This window comes from Rhinoderma darwinii, chromosome 1 (assembly GCF_050947455.1).
Source record: "Rhinoderma darwinii isolate aRhiDar2 chromosome 1, aRhiDar2.hap1, whole genome shotgun sequence".
Classification (NCBI taxonomy): domain Eukaryota; kingdom Metazoa; phylum Chordata; class Amphibia; order Anura; family Rhinodermatidae; genus Rhinoderma; species Rhinoderma darwinii.
The window spans coordinates 202,067,034-202,091,324 of NC_134687.1; the positions used below are offsets into that span (position 1 = coordinate 202,067,034).

General features: G+C 42.9%; 1 protein-coding gene across 2 annotated transcripts in view; it reads left to right on the plus strand.

Moving 5' to 3' along the window:
* The window catches only part of NAAA (N-acylethanolamine acid amidase), a 70,295-nt gene that overhangs the window by 23,706 nt on the left and 22,298 nt on the right, over positions 1–24,291 (plus strand). For both annotated transcript variants that reach the window (XM_075849808.1, XM_075849807.1), the window contains exons 5-9: positions 1,418–1,494; positions 6,936–7,108; positions 8,983–9,045; positions 12,479–12,545; positions 20,637–20,665. In XM_075849808.1, the coding sequence (XP_075705923.1) occupies positions 1,418–1,494; positions 6,936–7,108; positions 8,983–9,045; positions 12,479–12,545; positions 20,637–20,665 (409 nt within the window). The remainder of the gene's footprint in view (positions 1–1,417; positions 1,495–6,935; positions 7,109–8,982; positions 9,046–12,478; positions 12,546–20,636; positions 20,666–24,291) is intronic.

A 24,291-nucleotide genomic window follows, 5' to 3' on the forward strand; every position in this document is an offset into this window, starting at 1 on the left:
TAGATGGCATCTGCAACAGAGCCTCCAACCCAGATGCATATTTCATACATTGTTTTCTATCTGATCTGTGGTGTATGCTATGTAATTAATCTTTTTCCCACGAGTGATCATCCTGTGGCCTAACCAGTGCATTTTTAAGTATTTTTAGATTTTGCCTGTTTGCTTTACGTGTGTCCTTGCTTTACACATTTCTTTCCAACACAGAAGTGAACACAGTCTTAGGCCTCATGCAAACGGCCGTGCCCGTAATCACGGCCCGCGATTGCGGGTACGGCAGGCCGCCGAAGGCCGCTAAACTAAAAGTAGGACATGCGCCATAATTCCTGGCACGGTTCTACGGCACGGAAACCTATCCGTAGTAATAGAACCAGGCTGGTCCGCAATTACAGAGATTTTTTACGGTCGTGTGCATGAGGCCTAAGGGCTTCTTCACATCTTTTTTTATTCCGTTTTTAGTTAAATGCTTAACCAGTTGTTGTTTTTTACTGTTTTTGAAATGTTGTTGTAATACAGATACAGTATAAAAAACCTTAACAAATATGGACTTGTGAACTTTGCAAAATCGAAACATTTATTTTTAAATTCAACCCATTGACTACTATGGGCTAAAAACAGTACTAATACGGATCCGTTGGAACAAGCTGCGTATTGAAAAAAGCGCCATGCACATAAAAAAAAATGCATGTATAAAACATGAAAAGAGGAATAAAACCATTTAAATATATTGGCATCGTTTTTTCAATAAATAAATTAAATTAATAAGGATCTGATATACGGAAGTGTGAATCCTAAGGCTATATGCACACAGAGTTTTTTGATGAGTTTTTTGACGCGGAAATCGCGCCGCAAAACTCGTCAAAAAACGGCCCGAAAATGCCTCCCATTGATTTCAATGGGAGGCGGAGGCGTCTTTTTCCTGCGAGCGGTAAAACCGTCTCGCGGGAGAAAGAAGGGACATGCCCTATCTTTGGGCGTTTACGCCTCTGACCTCCCATTGACTTCAATGGGAGGCAGAGAAAGCTTATTTTGCGGCGTTTTATGCCCTTGGCGCTCAATGTAAGTCCGCCTGCAAAAAAGTGTGAACATAGCCTAATAAAGCTGCATTTAGAGTTCTGATGGTTGTTAAGGTAAACAGCCGACAACCAGAACAGACTAAACCAGATCAGATTTGCGCAGGCTAGGGATGCAAGTAGATTTCAGCTATGAAGGCTGCAGAATTGAGAATGCAGCTATGATCTGTAATCCAGGCTATAACTCAGTGTCCCTGACTATAGTGTACAATGTATTTAGAAAAGTAACATTTTTATGTACATTATATCTATGTGTAAATGGTGTTCAAAGGTGAATATACAATGTTGTAATGTTTTCATTTCTGGTATAAAAGCAAATTTAATTGTCAGCAATTCTTTACCCACAGAGGGTGGTAATTGGTGGGAAAATGCAATTTCTGCATTTTTCAAAAGAAGTTCTCCTGTCAGCTGGTTGATAAGAGATGTAAGTATAGAAATAAGTTTTTCTTAACCCCTTAACATCCAGTGTTTTGGTACTAAAATGACCAGACTTTTATATAGATTTTGTGCACATAATGGAACCTAAGTTTTTATTTGTTGGCCTACAGAAATTATTTTTGCGTTTTTTTTTTTCACATAGGACAAGTTTTATATACCTTTTTTATAGCACTATTTTTTTATTTTTTTTAAATAAAATGTTATTAATAGTAAATTGTAGGAAAAGTAAAAAAAAAACTATCATGTATAGTATAGTTTTTTATTTTTTAAATGAGCAAATTCACACAAAAAGAATTAGAATAAGTTCCCTATTTTGTTTTGGTCTTTTTTTATTTAATATTATAATATTTAATATGTATAGTCATGTATATGTATAAGTAAACAAGGTGGGATTTTTTTTTTAACTTTATTTGGGTTTTATTCAAAACATTTTTTACTTCATTTTGTGTCTATATACTGTTTACATATTATGTCCCCCAAGGGGTCATAAGGATGCACACTACATTCACACAGTTTTCCACTATAGGGCCTCATTCACACACTACCAGGGCCGGCCTTAGGATAGATGGCGCCCCGTGCGAAACTATATTTCGGCGCCCCACCCCATCATAAAAAAATGCCCCATAAAAAGTATAGTGCCCCCACACAGTATAATGCCCCATTAGTGCCACACACACACACACACACACACACACACACACACACACACACACACACACACACACACACACACACACACACACTCACACACAGTATAATGCCCCTTTAGTGCCCCCATACAGTATAAGAGTAATATTTAATAATATAATATATTATAACCCCTTCAGGGACACAGTATTTTGTCCTCTTATTGTGCCCACACAGTATTATGCCCCCTAAGTGCCACACACATTATATTGCACCCTATAGTGCCCCTACACAGTATAATGTCCGCTTAATGGCCCCCACACAGTATAATGCCCCCCTCCCCTGGCTGCCACACACAGCCCCCCTTGTAGATTGTGAAATACAGCCTCCCTGTAGACAGTGCCATAATCCCCCACCTCCTCCTTGTAGGCAGTGCCATACAGCCCCCCACCTCCCCCTTGTAGACAGTGCCATTCAGCCCCCACATCCCCCTTGTAGACCGTGCCATACAGCCCCCACCTCCCCCTTGTAGACAGTGCCATACAACCCGCACACCCCCCTTGTAGACAGTGCCATACAGCCCCCCACCTCCCTTGTAGACCGTGCCATACGGCCCCCACCTCCCTCATGTAGACATTGCCATACAGCCCCCACCTCCCCCTTGTGCACAGCCCCCCTTGTAGATAGTGCCCCCTGTAGATTGTGCCATACAGCCTCCCTGTAGACAGTGCCATAATCCCCCACCTCCTCCTTGTAGACAGTGCCATACAGCCCCCCACCTCCCCTATGTAGACAGTGTCATACAGTCCCCACCTCCCCCTTGTAGAGAGTGCCATACAGCCCCCATCTCCCACTTGTAGACAGTGCTATATAGCCCCCACCTCCCCCTTGTAGACAGTGCCATACAGCCCTCCACCTCCCCCTTGTACACAGTGCCCCCCACCTTCCCATTGTAATCAGTGCCCCCACCTCCCCCTTGTAGACAGTGTCATACAACCCCCACCTCCCCCTTGTAGACAGTTTGTTACAGTATCCACCTCTCCCTTGTAGACAGTGCCATACAGCCCCCCACCTCCCCCTTATACACAGTGCAGGAAGGGGATGGTGGTGCTATCTACAAGGGGGCTGCAAAAAATCTCCTCCTCCTTTAATCCACTTTGCGCTATGAGAAGGAGGAGAGACAGCATGGCCGTGGCAGTGGTTCAGAGGAGTGTCGCGGCACCCCCAGAGGGTTTTCAACCACTGGTCTAGTAAATACCAGAGCAGGGAGACCCCTCCCTGCTCTTCTATAGTATTCAATAGTATCTGTGTCCTTAGCAGGGCCGTATTTACAGCTCACGCTGCCCTAAGGCACTAGGCCTGAATACGCCCCCATTAAAGGCCTATTTACTTTAGCCAATTATCATCAAGATTTGCTAAGTTCTGACCAATTATACTGATATTTGGTCAGTGTTAACAAAGGAGAAGATCAAAGATAAGACCTTTGTTTATCGTTGCTCTGCAATTATGATGTAAAAATAATTGTTATCAGTCACACAATTGATAGATGTAAATGACGCTCATAGTAAAATTTACACTCAGCATTGCTGCCTAGTGCACAGCCCAGTCATGATGTCAGGTGGTGTGGACTGTGTTCCTCAAAACTCATGAGTTGTACTTGGAAATACAGGGCACACTACGCTGTACCAGAATATGGAATCTGCATACATAGATTAGCCCCACCCCCAAATTATTATAATAATACAATGCCTAAATATTACCAATATGACTATATAAAACTACCATACTGTAACTAGATAACACGCCATACACTGACTGAATAATACCACCATACTGTGACTACATAATACCATAATACACTGAATAATACCACCATACTGTGACTAGATAACACCGCCCTACACTGAATAATACCACCATACTGTGACTAGATAACACCACCATACACTGAATAATACCACCGTACTGTGACTAGATAATACTATCATACACTGAATAATACCACCATACTGTGACTAGATAACACCGCCATACACTGACTGAATAATACCACCATACTGTGACTAGATGTAACGTCTGTGGTCGCTGACCACGAACTCCCTCCATCCGGTCGATGCCCTTCTCTCCAGAGATGTCTGCACATGCGGCTGTCCTGTTCCACAGTGACCACCAGGGTGCGCTCGCGAGCTCAGTCCAGACTAAGAGCCAGGTCGCACACAGGTGGGAGATTGAGCTGATTGCTGCCAGAGCACCCTGGACTATAAGAAGGGCTGTGCCCCTCCCTCCAATGCCTGAGCCTTGTCGTTATCCTAGTATGTCTATGCAAATGGTCTCCTAAGTGTTTTCCAGTTCCCAGTGTTCCCCGTTCCTGCTACCTGTAACCTGTATCCCGTGTTATCCTGGTCAAGTGTCGTGTTGAGCCGAAGTCGTGCTGTATACCATGCCTGTCCTGCTACACCACGCCTGGCGCCTGCATACTGCCTAGTCCCAGCCGAGCCTGTCTTGTTACTGTCTGAGCTACCACAGGTACACTATACGAACTATAGACTGTGACCTGTGTCCTGTTGGCCAGCTCCCATACCGTCAAGGCGGTACGGCCCAGTGGGTCCACATACCCAATGTGACAGTAGGCTCAGGCCATGGACCCCGCTGGTCAATCCAAGACCATGACGATGTCACAGGAGATGCGTGTGGATATGCTAGACCTCCGGTCTCGACAGGACCAACTCCTCCAGGCATTGAACATTATTGCACGTCGGCTGGAGGTGCAAGCTGCCGTTCCTCCTACTACACCTCCTGGCAGTACTGATCCCCTGACTTTCTTTGCCGCTTCCTGACCGCTATGATGGAGACGCGAGGACCTGCCAGATCCACTTTAGCCTGTATGCAAGGGCATTCTCGTCTGATGGTGCAATGGTCGCGTTCATCTTCTCCCTCCTCACTGGCAGGGCCCTTGCATGGGCGAACCCTATCTGGGAGAGACAAGGACCAGAGACCCGTGACTTCCAGGGGTTACTACGGACATTTCGCACTGTGTTTGAAGAGCCTGGACGAGTCTCGTCTGCAGCCACCTCCTTGCTGAACCTACGCCAGGGAGACACCTCCGTGGGCGAGTACGCCATCCATTTCCGCACCCTGGCGGGAGAACTGTTAAGGAACAACGAGGCCCGGGTGGCTACTTTCTGGCAGGGACTGTCTCCTCGGATTAAGGACGAGCTGGCCGCCAGAGATCTACCATCTACCCTGGATGCCCTCATCCTTCTGGCTGCTCGGATTGATATAAGGATCCGAGAACGGTTCCAAGAAGCTCGTCGGAAGGGAGGACTCCCTAGTCCGGTTCCTACTTTCCAGCAACCCCTTCTGTCCACAGATGCTCTTCCTCCTATGGAGTCTGTGAGAACAGACAAGTTTAATCTGTCTACCCAGGAGAGACAACGCAGACGCACCTCGGGACTCTGTCTATATTGCGGCCTCAGAGGCCATCTTGTGCGTGGTGAGGACCTGTGGGAGGAAGTGACGTCACAGCGTGATCTCGCGAGATCACGCTGTGTTTCTGTGCAGTGAAAGAAGCTGGGTGGGAACGATGAGAAGTGTATGACGCTGATTGGTCAGCATCATACACTTCTATTTACAACGCCCAATTGGTAAAAAGAGAAAACACGCCCAGTTGGTAAAAAGAGAATACACGCCCAGTTGGTAAAAAGAGAATACACGTCCAGTTGGTAAAAAGAGAATACACGCCCAGTTGGTAAAAAGAGAAATCACGCCCAGTTGTCTAGAAACTCATTTGCGAAAAAAAAATAATTAGTGTTTAAAAAAAAAAAAAGCAGTACTGTTATCTACATTGCAGCGCCGATCACATTCTATAGGAGATAGGGATTTTATAATCTGGTGACAGAGCCTCTTTAACTATGTAATGAATTGTCAGCTCGAATTAAGGTAATCCAGATCTAGGACATTAAAAAGATTTGATCTTAAAAGGGAAAACCCTTTTCCATATGCGGCTTCATTCTATAAGGGTATGTGCACACGAGAAGTGGCTTTTACGTCTGAAAAGACAGGCTGTTTTCAGGAGAAAACAGCTGCGTCGTTTCAGACGTAAAAGATCCTCCTCGCATTATGCGAGGCGTCTTTGACGCCCGTAATCTTGAGCTGCTCTTCATTGACTTCAATGAAGAACGGCTCAAATTACGTTGCAAAGAAGTGTCCGGCAGTCAAACGACGACGCGTAAATGACAGGTCGTCGGCACAGTACGTCGGCAAACCCATTCAAATGAATGGGAAGATTTTTGCCGACGTATTGGAGCCCTATTTTCAGACGTAAAACGAGGCATAATACGCCTCGTTTACGTCTGAAAATAGGTCGTGTGAACTCAGCCTAAGAAGCGGTTAGACATTAGACCCAATGTTTCTTTATCATAAGTGTCAGTTAGGCCACTTATTTATTTCTATATTTTAAAGAAGAGAAATTTTTCCTCAGCATATCAGCAAAATATGGTATAAAAAAGAGCTTTATTTTGTCATCTTCAAAAAAAAGTCCATAGAGGACACAGGTAAGGCGTGCCACGAGCTCTTTTTTATACCATATTTTGCGGATGTGCTGAGTAAAAATTTCTCTTCTTTGAAATATCGAATTTCTTGCCTGCCTAAAAGCCCCTCTTCCAATTGCACTCGATTGAGGAACTACAGATCTCAGAACGAATGCTGGGTGAGCACACCTGTGGCTTTTTTGCTGCTGTTTTTTTTTCTCCTTGTATTTATTTCTATATCTGTATTCATTTGCACATTTGTTATTACCAGGCACTGAACGATGCCAAAGATTTTGAGGCTGCGTCTCTACAACTCTCCAAGACACCGATCATTGCTGAGACATATTATATTATAGGTGGCACACAGCCAAAAGAAGGACTAGTGATCACCAGAAACAGAGATGGACCTGCTGATCTCTGGCCTTTGGATCCTTTAAGAGGAGTGTGAGTTATTTCAGTACAGTTTATTATCTCTAGGAGTGTTATGTCAGATTGTCATGGTTAAAATGATAACTTTGTTTAACGAAATATAGAAACATGACATTTGGCTTTATCATTTGGGTTCAATTTCAGTACATCTTTTTTCAAATGCTGAGCCATTCCCTGTTTTCCTGTAGATAGGCTTTACATTGAGAAAATAGTCAGTTTAACAGATTATTAAATGATTTCTTCAAAAGAATTGCAACATTTTGCACAGTTGACTGCCTCATATACAGATCATAATACCATTGGTTGTAATGCACAAATTAATTTTCCATAGAAACGAGCATATAAAATATGTCTTATATAAAGTAGACTTCAGGAATATTTTGTGCAGTTCCTTGTATTTGCTCGCTTTGTTCCTAGTATGGTCCCCAAATTTCTGAAGTTGGAAGTACATCCACATTTGGAAGGTCATCAGTTGTTATTAATTCATTCTAATAGGCTTTTCCCAGGGTAGCTTAAAGAATTTGTTCTATGTGTTTTGTTCCAATGAATCATAAATAAAAATGGAGCAATGTATAAAAAAAACTGTATACGGAATGCTGACGTATGTGCACAATGTTGATGCAGCTATATCTCCATTATTACACACTACAAGCACTTTGTGTAGTCTGATCCTGCAGTCATGTGCCACCTGTAATGTATCATTAATTAGAAATGTCAATTTGTATTATTTTGATTAGTAAATATACAAAGAACACCATGTAGTGTCATTCTGTCCCAATATACCCCATGCAACAATATTGTCGAATTCTCATCGGGGACAGAAAGGATTGCAAGTCTTACACAGCCATGTCGGTATAAGGGTATGTTCACACGACCTGTTTTCGGACGTTTTTCGGACCGCAAACGTCCCAAGAAAAACGGCTGAAAAGCTGAACGCCTCCAAACATCTGCCCATTGATTTCAATGGGAAATACGGCGTTCTGTTCCGACGGGGCGTTTTTTACGCGACTATTTTCCAAAGACGCCCACGAAAGACAAGTGCATGACACTTCTTGGGATGTTTTTGGAGCCGTTTTTCATTGACTCTGTAGAAAAACAGCTCCAAAAACGTCCGTAAATAACGCAGCGAAAAACGCAAGTTTGATTAAAAAACGTCTGAAAATCAGCCGCTGTTTTCCCTTGAAAACAGCTCCATATTTTGAGACATTTTTGATATTGTGTGTGCACATACCCTAAGGCTGGGTTCACACACACTATTTAAGGACGTAATTCTGGCGTTTTAGCCCCGAATTACGTCCGAAAATACGACTCCAAAGCGGCAGCAAACATCTGCCCATTCATTTGAATGGGTTTTACGATGTTCTATGCCGACGGTCATTTTTTTTACGCGCCGCTGTCGTAAAAAAGATGCCCGCGTCAAAGAAGTGCCTGTCACTTCTTCAGACGTAATTGGAGCCGTTTTCCCTTGACTCCATGGAAAAATAGCTCCAATTACGTCTGTAATGGACGCAGCGAAAAGCGCCTGCACATGCCATTACGTCTGAAATTCAGGAGCTGTTTTCTCATGAAAACAGCTCCCTAATTTCAGCCGTAACGGAGGCTGCCGTGTGAACATACCCTAAGAGTTGAACTAAGGAGGAGACACTGGCTCACAGGAAATGCCCACTGAGCTCCGAACTTTCAGATTCACTTGCAAGTATTTCAGAGAAAGCTGGTCTTGAAAATAAAAGATGCAATTAAACATTTCATTAAAGCATCTTATAGCCCCATTTGTTTTTTTTGTGGCCTAGGATGGCTCTGTTCTTTCACACTTTATTGTGCAGGTAAAGAGACGTGGCAAAAATGTATAATATATGTCAATTCTTTATCTCTTTATTTCTTCTATGCAGATGGTTCCATGTAGAGACTAACTATGACCACTGGACCACTCCACCTCCCTTTGATGACCGAAGGTATACTCTTTTTTTCTTGTTACCCCATACATACGTTTTTAAAAGCCCTAGCAATAAGTATACATTAACAAGTCACATTGAATGTAATTGTGCTATGTTATATTGTCAAACTTTTAACACAACACAACTATCATATTCCTATGAGAACATTATTTTATCATTATTAAATTAGGGGACAATCATACACCGCTCAACATTGAAAATGCAAAACCAAGGAGAAAAAGTTTTGGAATTGTGGAGAACACAGGATTTATGGACAGATGGAAACAAAATGTTCCAAACATCTTGATTTTGTCAGTATCGAGTATGAGCGCCATGCGCAGAAATACACGCCTTGGCATGCTATCAATAAGGGCGGATTTACACGAGAGTGTGCGTTTTTGCACACGCAAAAAACGCTGCGTTTGGCGTGCGCAAAAGGCACTTAACAGCTCCGTGTGTCATCACATAGGATTTACGGCTGTATGTTTTTCGCGCAGCCGCCATCATTATGACACTCCGTTTGGATGTTTGTAAACAGAAAAGCACGTGGTTCTTTTCTGTTTCCAAACATACTTTTGACTGCTGTTGCGCGAATAACGCGCGTCCCACGGAAGACAAAAGCGTGACTCATCGCTGAAGAGGTTAGACCTCCATTCCAGCCTCCATTGCCATCTTGCTGTGCACCGTGATAGCCTTTGAGAGCGGTAGTGTTTGATAAATGGAACACCTGTAGCTGGACCTCTGGCTCATAGTCCAATGTTGTGCAAACACCTTCTGATGGTTTGTGTCGACAACTGGTTGCCACCCTAGGCTTGGGATGTGACATCCAATTTTACTTACAGAATGGATCACTATGCGCCATTCTTCCAATCAGACGATCTGTCCGTGCAGAGGCAACTCGTCATTCCCGTTCATTGTTGTACTCCCATCCTACGGGACAATATTGAACAGTGCTGACTTCTTAGCCTAGGCATGTAGCGATCTACTGGAGTGATAAACCAAGGTCTTTCAGTTCAAGCATTCTGTCCCTCTCAGTTTGCGACAAGTAGTGATAACTGGCACTTCGACGAACAGGAGGCATCGCACAGTCATCCAACACCACTTGATCTTATTTTTGAGGTTTCATGTGGCCAAAATACTTTCCTATCAATCTGGCTTTTATACCCCTCTCACATGCCACAGATTGGAGCTAGATGCTTGAAAATTTGATCATTTGCAGATCTTAACGACACCTGTTACTTCCTCAATTTGCATAACCTTATGGCTTGCCCTTCTTGGTGTTTCAATTTCAATGTTGAGGAGTATATCAGTGCTAATTATATAATTTGACAGCGTGTTGAGTATTTGAATAATTCCCATACATCTTCCCCTCTGTCTACCCCAGTGTCAGTAAAAGGGAGTGATTGTATGGCAAGCATTAATAGTTCTCTGCGCTGTAGAATCACTGACCTGAAGATTGGGCCTTAGACATCACCATTGTCATTGGTACCTTTAGGCTTTATTCACACGACAGTTATAAACGGCCGTTTTCAGAACAATGATGTTCTATGGGTGTATTCACACGGCCGTTTTTTTAACGACCCGTGAATAATGGCCGTCAAAAAATAGGACATGTCCTATTTTTGGCCGTTTTAACGGACTGACGACCCCCATAGAAGTCAATGAATACGTTTTTAACGGCTGGCAATAAATGTAACAACCGTTAAAAACGGATCTGTGACATGGGGATTTGCAAGGGAACTACTAGTTCCCCTGCTGGCTATCGGCGGCGCGACGACACATACTCACCGATGCAGCACCGACTTCTTCTGATCTGGTCGCTAGTCTCACGGGTTCTGCGAAGGCGGCGTGATGACGTCATCGCACTGCAGATCCCGTGAGACTAGCAACCACACCAGAAGAAGACAGCGCTGCATCGGTGGGTATGTGTCATCGCGTCAGCGCAGATCCCAGGGGGGCTGTGTGGCATCATATACAGGGGGGCTGTGTGGCATCATATACAGGGGGGCTGTGTGGCATCATATACAGGGAGGCTGTGTGGCATATACAGGGAGGCTGTGTGGCATATACAGGGAGGCTGTGTGGCATATACAGGGAGGCTGTGGCATCATATACAGGGAGGCTGTGTGGCATCATATACAGGGAGGCTGTGTGGCATCATATACAGGGAGGCTGTGGCATATACAGAGAGGTGTGTGGCATATACAGGGAGGTGTGTGGCATATACAGGAAGGTGTGTGGCATCATATACAGGAAGGTGTGTGGCATCATATACAGGGAGGTGTGTGGCATCATATACAGGGAGGCTGTGTGGCATCATATACAGGGAGGTGTGTGGCATCATATACAGGGAGGTGTGTGGCATCATATACAGGGAGGTGTGTGGCATCACATACAGGGAGGTGTGTGGCATCACATACAGGGAGGTGAGTGGCATCACACACAGGGAGGTGTGTGGCATCACATACAGGGAGGTGCGTGGCATCACATACATGGAGGCTGCGTGGCATCATCTACAGGGAGGTATGTGGCATCATCTACAGGGAGGTGTGTGGCATCATCTACAGGGAGGTGTGTGGCATCATCTACAGGGAGGTGTGTGGCATCATCTACAGGGAGGTGTGTGGCATCATCTACAGGGAGTTGTGTGGCATCATATACAGGGAGGTGTGTGGCATCATATACAGGGAGATGTGTGGCATCATATACAGGGAGGTGTGTGGCATCATATACAGGGAGGTGTGTGGCATCATATACAGGGAGGTGTATGGCATCATATACAGGGAGGTGTGTGGCATCATATGCAGGAGGTGTGAGGCATCATATACAGGGAGGTGTGTGGCATCATATATAGGCAGGTGTGTGGCATCATATACAGGAGGTGTGTGGCATCATATAGAGGGAGGTGTGTGGCATCATATACAGGGAGGCTGTAAATAGTGTCTAGGTGAACATGTGACCTTCCTTTGGGTGTTTTCAGGGGGTTGGGACAAAAAAAGCCTGACCAATGAAATCCATCAGTTTTTTTAACGGCCATGAAAAACTGATGCAAAATGGATGTTAAATGGCCATTAAAAACAGACAGACGGACTGGAAATGGATGAAAATTTGGAGACACACTGATGCAAAACGGCCATGAAAAACGTACATTTTTTTTCACTGTTATGTGAATATAGCCTTACAATTTTTAGCAATTTGAACGTTTTGTTGAAAGAAATTACAACTAGCAGCAGGTTGTTATTAGCAGGTAATGGACACATGCCACTGTTGTCACATCTGGAGTATAGATGTTATAGGCATATTTCTTTCAATTTATGCTTTGTTTTCTTAATTCTGTGAATGGCAATCCTGTATGTTCCACTCCCTGTCTTAGGAGATATCCAGTTTCTACTTCATGTCCTGTCTTCCTATTATTGGAGTCATTGTTCATCCGTTTTGGTATGTTTTGCAGGACTCCAGCTATAAAAGCTTTAAATGCTACTGGGCAAGCAAACATCAATACAGACTCGTTATACAAGGTTATACTTTTATTTCACTATTTTTATTTCGTTGAACCAAACATATTGTTAAAATGTTCGCTGGTTACACAGTTATAAAAGAATTTCTGTATTATAATAATTGTTTGACATAAAGGTAAATAGTATTACCGTGGTCTCTCAAGTTACAATATTAATCTGTTCTAGGACGATCATTGTAACTTGAAAATATTGTAATTTGAGCGTATAATATAGAAAAACTACTAATTGGTTCTAAAGCACCCAAAACAAGGAAAAAAAACTTTAAAAAAAAGCAGCGTTAATGCAGTACACGTAGATAGTATAACAATACATGTAGTACAGGTAGAGAGCATCACAGTACATATGGTTCAGGTAACTAAAGATCCCCGGCAGGCACCGCATGTATATTGCCACATACCCCGAAGACTTAAATGTAACAAAACAACACACATATGGGTATGTAAATGGCAAGGAGACTAAATAGTCACTGCAAATTGCACAAAAGTAAGTTTTAGAAATAGGCACGCTACATAAATGTGTTTCAAAACATTTAAAACAGCACACCATGCTGGACCAAATACAAAGGGGGTTGCCACCCCAATAAGCGGCCAATAGAGAGTACCCCCTAAATCCCTCAGCATATATAGCTAATATAAAGGCATAATGTTGCATCAAACTGTAAGCACAATTGCGACATGGATACCAAATAGCCAAAAGAATGGGATGAAGGGGTCATCCTATTCTTTTGGCTATTTGGTATCCATGTCGCAACCATGCTTACGGTCAGATCCCTTCATCCCATTATTTTGGCTATTTGGTATCCATGTCGCAACCATGCTTATGGTTTGATGCAACATTTCTTATGCCTTTATATTAGCTATATATCCTGAGGGATATAGGTGGTTTTGGGGGTACTCTCTATTGGTCGCTTATCAGGGTGGCAACCCCCTTTATATTTGGTCTAACATGGTGTGCTGTGTTAAATTATTGAAACATTTTTATGTAGTGTGCCTATTTCTAAATAAACTTACTTTTGTGCAATTTGCAGTGACTATTTAGTCTCATTGCCATTTACATACCCATATGTGTGTTGTTTTGTTACATGTAGCTCAGGTAGGGAGCAGCACAGTACATGTAGATAGCAGTAGATGGCATGTAGCACAGATAGAGAGCAGCACAGTAAATATAGAACACATAGATTGCAGTACAGTACATGTAGTAAAGGTAGAGAGCAGCACAATACATAAAGTACAGGCAAAGAACAATGCAGTACATGTAGTACAGGTAGATAGCAGTAGATGGCATGTAGCACAGGTAGAGAGCAGCACAGTAAATATAGTACACATAGCAGTACAGTACATGTAGTACAGGTAGAGAGCAGCAAAATACATGTAGTAAAGGTAGATAGCAACACAGTAAATATAGTACACGTAGAGAGCAGTACAGTACATGTAGTACAGGTAGAGAGCAGCACAATACATAAAGTACAGGCAGAGAACAATGCAGTACATGTAGTACAGGTAGATATCTGTAGATGGCATGTAGCACAGGTAGAGAGCAGCACAGTAAATATAGTACACATAGATAGCAGTACAGTACATGTAGTGCAGGTAGAGCACAGCACAGTACATGTAGTAGAGGTAGATAGCAGCACAGTAAATATAGTACACGTAGAGAGCAGTACAGTAAGTGTGGCACAGGTAGAGAGCAGAACAGTTAGGCTGGGTTCACACGACCTATTTTCAGGCGTAAACGAGGCGTATTATGCCTCGTTTTACGTCTAAAAATAGGGCTACAATACGTCGGCAAACATCTGCCCATTCATTTGAATGGGTTTGCCGATGTACTGTGCAGACGACCTGTAATTTACGCGTCGTCGTTTGACAGCTGTCAAACGACGACGCGTATATTGACTGCCTCGGCAAAGAAGTGCAGGGCACTTCTTTGCCACGTAATTTGAGCTGTTCTTCATTGAACTCAATGAAGCACAGCTCAAGATTTACGAGCATCACAGACGCCTCGTAAAATACGAGGAGGAGCTTTTACGGCTGAAACGAGGCAGCTGTTTTCTTCTGAAAACAGGCTGTCATTTCAGCCGTAAAAGCAAGCTAGCGTGTGAACATACCCTAAATATAGTACACATAGAGAGCAGTACAGTACTGTGGCACAGGTAGAGAGCAGCACAGTAAATATAGTACACATAAAGAGCAGTACAGTACATGTGGCATGGGTAGAGAGCAGCACAGTAAATATAGTACACATAGAGTGCAGTACAGTACGTGTGGCACAGGTAGAGAGCAGCATAGTAAATATAGTACACATAGAGCGCAGTACAGTACTGTGGCACAGGTAGAGAGCAGCATAGTAAATATAGTACACATAGAGAGCAGTACAGTACGTGTGGCACAGGTAGAGAGCAGCACAGTAAATATAGTACACATAGAGAGCAGTACAGTACGTGTGGCACAGGTAGAGAGCAGCACAGTAAATATAGTACACATAGAAAGCAGTACAGTACGTGTGGCACAGGTAGAGAGCAGCACAGTAAATATAGTACACATAGAGAGCAGTACAGTACGTGTGGCACAGGTAGAGAGCAGCACAGTAAATATAGTACAGGCAGAGAACAGCAAGTAAATGTAGTAAAAATTAGGGTATGTTCACACGGCCTATTTTCTGACGTTTTTCGGGCCGTAAATGCCCGAAAAACGGCCGAAAAATTGGAATTGTTTTGACGGAGCGTTTTTCGCAGTGTTTTTTTACGCGTAAGAAAAACACAGCGAAATAGAATTGCAGGACACTTCTTGGGACGTTTATCGGCCGTAAAAAACGCAGCGAAAAACGCAGCGAAAATCGCGAGTGGCACAAAAAACATCTGAAAATCAGGAGCTGTTTTCTCTTGAAAACAGCTCTATGTGAACATACCCTGAGGCCTTATTCACACGAAAATCACGCGCGTCACACGGACCTATGTTAGTGAATGGGGCCGTTCAGACTGTCAGTGAATTTCAAGCAGCGTGTGTCCGCTGCATGAAACTCACAACATGTCCTATACTTGCCCGTGTTTCGCGCAGCATGCACCCATTGAAGTCAATAGGTGCTTGCAAATCGCGCACGGCACACGGAAGAACTTCCGTGTGCCGCGGGTGATGCACGCTACAGTAGTAAAATAAATGAATGAAAACAGAAAAGCACCTCGTGCTTTTCTGTTTGTAAACATAAAACCAGAGTGTCATAATGATGCCGGCTGCGCGAAAATCACGCAGCCGCGCACCATATGCTGATGACAAACAGACCTGCCAAATGCGGTGTTTTTTGCGCGCATAAAACGGACACGTCTGTGTGAATAAGGGTATGTTCACACGGCCTATTTACGGACGTAATTCGGGCGTTTTTGCCCCGAATTACGTCCGAAAATAGCGCCTCAATAGAGCTGACAAACATCTGCCCATTGAAAGCAATGGGCAGACGTTTGTCTGTTCACACGAGGTGTAATTTACGCGCCGCTGTCAAATGACGGCGCGTAAATAGACGCCCGCGTCAAAGAAGTGACCTGTTACTTCTTTGGCCGTAATTGGAGCCGTTATTCATTGACTCCAATGAATAGCAGCACCAATTACGTCCGTAATGGACGCGGCATTCAAGCGCCTGCACATGCCGTTACGGCTGAAATTACAGGGATGTTTTCAGGCTGAAACATCCCCGTAATTTCAGCCGTAACGGACGCCCTCGTGTGAACATACCCTAAGGCCTAAGGGTATGTTCACACGCTTAACAAAAAACTTCTGAATAATACGGAGCTGATTTCAGATAAAACAGACTCTGATTTTCAGGTGTTTTTGAAGCTCAGAATGAAATTGGGAACTTCTTTTGAGGCTTCTTTTCAGACGTTTTTTGAGGCGTTTTTCATAGTGTTCAATGGAAAATCATCTCCAAAAAACGCCTCAAGAAGTGACATGCTTTGACATGACTTCTTTTTACGGAGCGTCTTTTTACGCTCCGTTTTTTTTACAGCAAAGTGTAAAATAAAGGCTTGTGGGAACAGAACATCGTAATTCCCATTGAAAGCAATGGGCAGATGTTTGTAGGCATATTAGGGGCGTTTTTTCAGGCGTAATTCGAGGCATAAAATGCCTCCATTACGTCTGAAAATAGGTCGTGTGAACCCAGCCTTAGGCTGGGTTTACACGAGCATGTGCGTTTTGCGCACGCAAAACACGCTGCATTTAACAGCTCCGTGTGTCAGCAGCGTATGATGCGTGGCTGCATGATTTTCGCGCAGCCGCCATCATTATGACACTCTGTTTGGATGTTTGTAAACAGAAAAGCACGTGGTGCTTTTCTGTTTTCATTCATACTTTTTACTTCTCTTGCGCGAATCACGAGCGTCACACGTAAGTGCTTCCGTGTGCTGCACGTGATTTTCACGCACCCATTGACTTCAAATACAAATATACTGACTTCACTACAAATATGGGACATGTCGTGAGTTTTACACAGTGGACACATGCTGTGTAAAAATCACTGACTGTCTGAATGGCCCCATAGACTAACATAGGTCCGTGCGAGGCACGTGAAAACCACGCGAGTTGCACGGACATATATCACGTTCATCTAAATAAGCCCTAAGGGCATGGCCCCACGTGGCGTATTTCTTCCGCAACTGTCCCCATCAATGCCGCACAGAATCTGCGTTGCAGATTCTGTTGCGGATCTGCCCAAAATGTGCAGTAAATTGATGCGGACTGGCCATTGCGTATTGAGGTGAAAGTACTTCCCTTCTCTCTATCAGTGCAGGATAGAGAGAAGGGACAGCACTTTCCCTAGTGAAAGTAAAAGAATTTCATACTTACCGGACATTGTCTTGGTGACGCGTCCCTCTTTCGGCATCTAGCCCGACCTCCCTGGATGACGCGGCAGTCCATGTGACCGCTGCAGCCTGTGATTGGCTGCAGCCGTCACTTAGACTGAAACGTCATCCTGGGAAGCCGGACTGGAGAAAGAAGCTCGGTAAGTATGAACTTCTATTTTTTTTACAGGTTGATGTATATTGTGATCGGAAGTCACTGTCCAGGGTGCTGAAACAGTTACTGCCGATCGCTTAACTCTTTCAGCACCCTGGACAGTGACTATTTACTGACGTCGCCTAGCAACGCTCCCATAATTACGGGTGCACACACGTAGTCACCCGTAATTATGGGTGCACACACGTAGTCACCCGTAATTATGGGTGCACACACGTAGTCACCCGTAATTATGGGTGCACACACGTAGTCACCCGTAATTACGGGAGCCCCATTGACTTCCTCAGTCTGGCTGTAGACCTAGAAATACACATAGGTCCAGCCAGAATGAAGAAATGTTATGTTAAAAAACCAATACGCTCCGCAGCACACATAACATGTGCATGACATCTGCGGACTTCATTGCGGAATTTAGAATCTCCATTGAAGTCAATGGAGAACTTCCGCAATGAGTCCGCAACCAGTCCGCCACACGTCCGCAACATCCATTGTATGCTGCGAACACCAAATTCTGCACCGCAGCCTATGCTCCGCAGCGGAATTTTCTGCATCGTCTAAACGAACCCAACTACAAAGCAGTGGAAGGCAATGGAGAAACGGGTGCGCTGCGGATTAACGCTGCGGAGTGTCCGCAGCGGAATTCCAGAGCAATTCCGCCACGTGGGGCTTTGCCCTTATAGTTATCATGATCAGTGTGCACGCTTTTCCATGGCAACACCCTTTTTTAATTGCAAGACTATTAAGTGATTGCATTTACATAAAGCGATTTGCTTAGATGAAAAGTTTTAGCACTCCTGAAGATTTGTAATTCAGATTTTTACTATTTAACCCCTTTAATGACCGGGACCTGAAAAGGGCTTAATGACCAGCAAAATTTTTCCGTTTTTGCCCCTCTGCATTTCAGCTGCCATAGATTTTTTCTTTTTCCATTGACGTGGCTGTATGAGGCCTTGTTTTATGCAGGAGAAATTGTATTTTTTTTGGGGGGGGGGGGATAGAAAAAATTCACTGTGTAAGTTATATAATTTATTTTTAGGGCGTGTATATAGGAAAAAGCGATTATCTGCATCATTTTCTTTGTTTATTTTTTATCCCGTTCTCGTTTCACGCTAAATAACCTGTCAAATTAATTATTCTTGTTGTTACGGTCCTGTAGATACCTAATGTGTGTAGGTTTTTTGTTTTAATGTAATGTATGGGCAATAAAATATATTTTATGCAAAATAATGACATTTTTGGGACATTAATTAATTAATTTTTTTGTTACTTTTAAAAATCCCATTGAGGGATAACTTTATTTACACCTTGATTTTCTACTTATAATGTATTAGCATACTTTTGTATGCTAATACATTACACTGTGTCGCTATGACACAGGCCACTGTTAGGGCAGCACGTAGTGTGACCTAACAGCAGGCAAACTGAACAGGCAGCCGTGGGGGGGTCTTTTGTAGTTCGCCTGGGCTGACTGCAGCGGGATTCCCTGGTCTTTGATCGCGTAACCGTGTTTCCAGTGATGCGATCAAAGAGAGGAGTTCCCTTTGATCATGCCGCGGTCACTGACCACGGCAATCAAAAGGTTAAACAGCTGGGGTCAGACTTTTTTCCAATCCCAGCTGTGTTCAGGAGATCTGGAGCTGTAAGTTACACAGGAGCACTCATCAGCCTCTTCTACAGCGACGCCAAAAGAAGTCGCTGTAGATTAAGGACCTGCACCGCCTGCCGTCACGAGACGGTAGGCGGTCGTTAAGGGGTTAAAGTAGTTGCCTGCGAGACTTTACACATTGAGACGATCATAATCGATTATTGAAATTAGTCACAATTTTTCAAATTGTACACATTATCAAAGCACGTAAATAAACCCTGACTGTGTATCTGTCATCTGAGCTTCCACAATGCACTGCTCTTTGACCTCAAGAATCTAGTAGAATCTGTATTTTTCTGAGCAGTCAATAAAACATAATGTAACAAAAAAGCAGTACAAGATAAGTATAGAAAATGATTTGCAAAGTTACTTAAAATTTTTTTAAAGCCTATGTTCATCAAAAGATATGTAAACCTTTGAAATATTTTTTTTTTTTTTTTTTTATAAAAGTGTATCAGTATTTTTGGTGCAACTTTCTAAACACTTTTTATTAAAAATTATTTTAACTTTTTGAGATACAGCTGCTTTCTGTCCTGTATACAGAGCAGCTGTATCTAGCACGGAAACCTGTATCAGTCAGGTCAGTGGCACTGACAAGCAGGACCAACCTGTTGTCGATCACATCAAAGTTATGAACTTATATGTGATCGGTAACAGCTCGATCCAACCACTGTCACTGAACCCATCAGTCCCGCGGACCTGACAGATACAGGTTTCCGTGCTAGATACAGCTGCTCTGTATACAGGATACAAAGCAGCTGTATCTCAAAAAGTTAAAATAATTTTTAATAAAAAGTGTTTAGAAAGTTGCACCAAAAATACTGATACACTTTTATAAAAAAAAAAAAATAATATTTCAAAGGTTTACATATCTTTTGATGAACATAGGCTTTAAAAAAAATTTAAGTAACTTTGCAAATCATTTTCTATACTTATCTTGTACTGCTTTTTTGTTACATTATGTTTTATTGACTGCTCAGAAAAATACAGATTCTACTAGATTCTTGAGGTCAATAAAAGTATTTCGAAAGTTGCACAAAACACACTGATACACATTTAAAAAAGAAAAAAAAATTCAAAGGTTTACATAGCCTTTAAATCTGATGTCTTAAACATTCGAGTCTTATTGCAGTTTACCTCCCTATCCCCCCTACCCCATGTTAAATGATAAAAATAGATTATTTGACCCTGCAGAGCCATTAAAATACAGCAGACTACAGTGTTTTTCCATCCCATAGGCAGGCACAGGATTAGGTACAGCAGCTCTACAGTATCAGTAGTCCACCTAACAACTCCTTATATCGCATCTTACTGGACCCCTGTGAATGAGACATAAGGGCAATGGGACATTGTGGTTAATTGCAGTCTAACACGAATTTCTATGTATAGAGTGAAGTCAAATATGATTTGTAACAATTTGTTTATATTTCCCATAAAACACAGGTCCTGTCTGTGAAGCCAGTGATGAATTTGTACGTATTACAATATCTAACATGTTGCATTGTTTCAAAACACCACTATCTTCCATGGTAGTAAGACAAATCCTTTTTAAAGGGAAACCAGCCCAGCCACCAGCTGGGTGGGTCCAGGCGTCTCTTACCGCCAGCGATCATGTATGATTTGCATACATTTCCCATGCAGCGGCTGCAGCATTACATATCATACTTCACCCTCAATAGTGATGGTAATGCACGCACGCCCATGCGTCCGCCATCACCCTGTTACAGAACTGCATATGCTGCTTCAACATGGTGTCCGGGCCGTACATCCCGGTGCCCTAAATTTAGATGTGAACAAGTCAAGCATCTCACCTTACCTTAGCAAAACAGTCAATAAACGCAACAGGATGCAATATGTACATGACGTCTTTGGTTGCCGGATTAACCATCCTCTTCTCCTATGTAGCATATCGTAGCTTATATTTCCCCATCATTGCCAGAAAGTGGCCGGTTTTACATTGTGCAAGTGCCACCTAGTAGAGGGATAAAGCAGACAGCAGCAACTACAACAACAACATACAGTAGGCGTTCAATAACATTTTACCGATGACGAAATTACATTGCCACGAGCGGCCGGACATGCAATGACAACAGTAAATACAAGCTTTCCCTTTTAATTTTTGGGATGCATTTCCTATATATCACAAGAGAAGCTCTTAGAGAGGCTCTGTCACCACATTATAAGTGCCCTATCGCTTACGTAATGTGATCGGCGCTGTAATGTAGATAACAGCAGTGTTTTTTATTTCGAAAAACGATAAATTTTGACGGAGTTATGACTTATTTTAGATTTATGCTAATGACTTTCTTAATACACAACTGGACGTGTTTTTACTTTTTGACCAAGTGGGCGTTGTTAAGAAGTGTATGACGCTGACCAATCAGCGTCATACACTTCTCTCTATTCATGTATTCACACACACCGTGATCTCGCGAGATCACGCTTGCTGTCACTTACTCACACATTAACGTTACTGAAGTATCTTGAGAGTGAATAGACATCGCTTCCAGCCAGGACGCTATGTTTATTCATAATCCCGACACTTCAGTAACGTTTGTGTGGGACTTACAGCACAGCACATCGAGATCACGCTTGCTGTCATTAAGTCCCACACAAACGTTACCGAAGTGTCGGAATTATGAATAGACATCGCGTCCTGGCTGGAAGCGATGTCTTTAAACTCTCAAGACACTTCAGTAACGTTAATGTGTGAGTAAGTGACAGCAAGCGTGATCTCGCGAGATCACGCTGTGTGTGAGTACATGAATGGAGAGAAGTGTAAGACGCTGATTGGTCAGCGTCATACACTTCTTTACAACGCCCACTTGGTCAAAAAGTAAAAACACGCCCAGTTGTCTATTAAGAAAGTCATTAGCATAAATCTAAAATAAGTCATAACTCCGTCAAAATGTATCCTTTTTCGAAATAAAAAACACTGCTGTTATCTACATTACAGCGCCGAACACATCATGTACAATATAGGGCACTTATAATGTGGTGACAGAGCCTCTTTAAGGCCCTGGTCACACAGAGTAAAAACTGTGAAAAAACTAAGGGGAAAACCACATGTTAGATTTAGTATTTCTTAAAGAAATAGTTTTATGAAATGTGCCTATAACTGGTTTTATAAAAAACTATAACTATTTTTACATGTGGTTTTCAATGCTTTATTTTTTTGCCTCTTCAAGTCAATTGAGAAAAACTACAGCAAAACCACAACAGATAGGGCATGCTGTAGTTTATAAAATAAATATATAAAAATGCAGGAAGCCATACATAAAAATTGTGTTTTTCAAACACATTATAAATGGGATTTTTAAACATCCTATTTACTTACATGTAACATCTGGACTTTGCCAAAATATGTTAGGTGTGATCCTTACATGTATTACAGTACATTTCTAACACGCACATAAAATGAACTACATAAAAACAATGTAACATACAATTCATAGTGAATAGATACATTAGAGAAAAATGCCTGTACATACTTGACAGACTTATTACAGAAATTTCTCAGACTGGGATTGTTTCTGCAGCATGTGTATGGATTCTTACAAACCCCATTCAAAAGTGTGGGACACTCGCAGAAGTTTCTGCAAACCTTCGGCCCCCTGCACACATTGCAGATTTGTTGCAGATTGTATGTTTGCTGTAGAAACAAACCTATTCAGATGAATGGTACTGATTTTAAGTGGCATAAATTTCTGCAACAAAATGTGAAGCGTGTGCAGAGGAGAGGGCCTTAGGCTGAGTTCATAACGTCATGGATTTGATGCAGCTTTTCAATGCCGATTTAACCCTTTGCAATGAGCTTCATGTCAGATCCGAAACAAAATGTATACAGATGTGCTTAGCTTTCTGTGGTAATGCCAAAGTTAAATTTAAAATGTAAACATCCTTTACATTTTTTCGTACAAGCAAATATAAGAAACTTTGTAATATATCTTATTACAGAAAAATGTCTACATTCACACAATCATGAAAAATGGCTGTGTGATGGCCGTTTTTTTTAACTGCCGTTCATAACAATTGAGTTCTATGAGTGTATTCACACAGCCTTTTTTTAAATGGCCATCTAAAAACAGAACATGTTCTATTTTTGGTCGTTTTAACGGCCCAACGCCCCCATAGAAGTCAATGGATCAGTTTTAATGGCCATTTTTCAGGAATCAATCCTTGGGACGGCCGTTAAAAACTGATCCTGGCCCTCACAAGAGGCACACCAAGAAGCCCAGGGAAGCTCTTAATGTAACTATCCATATATAAACAGTGATGTCACGGCTTTCAACTATGGAATCCCAGGCCGGAGCATCACAAGCACTCTGAAAAAGCCCCTGGCGTCACCATCAGTATATGGACAGTGACGACAAGGGTTTCTCCTGGCGCAGAATGCCCGGCCAGAGCGTTGCCGACGCTCTAGCCTGGGGGTTCCGCTCCTGGAGGGAGCCCCTGACATCACTGTTCATATATGGAAAGTGATGTCAGGGGCTCCTCCTGGAGCGGAAGGAGGCTTGACAAAGACTCCTGTGTGAGTCAAAACTTTTCTTTTTCTATGATGTGCTGGGAATAATAAAAGAAGGACATTCTTTTGCATACACCTGCCTTGATGTTGCCATTTTTTCTGGATGGACTGTGAGTACTGAGGCCCCACAGGGATTGGTGGCGAAGTGGCGTGCTCATTTTGTTTGGTATAACCATCATACTTTTTCCTCTTCCAGTCTTGTGTCTGTTGTAATTGAGGATTTGGAGTGTGCTGTTGATCTTTTTACACTTTTATATAGACAGTGATGTTATAGGCTCCTCCAGGAGCAGAATTCCCGGTCAGAGAGTTGCACAGTGATCGACAATGCTCTGGATCAGCAACGCTCTGGCCAGGGATTCCACTCCTGGAGAAGCCCCTGGCGTCACTATCCATATATGGACAGTGACACCATGGGCTCCTCTTGGAGCGGAATCCCCGGCCAGAGCATCGGCAATGCTCCTACAGGGAGCCCAAATGGTACTATCTACAGGGAGGTAGCTCTATTTGCAGGGTTTGGTGTGTGTGGCGCTATCTACAGGGTGGAGCATGTGTGGCGCTATCTACAGGGGGTGC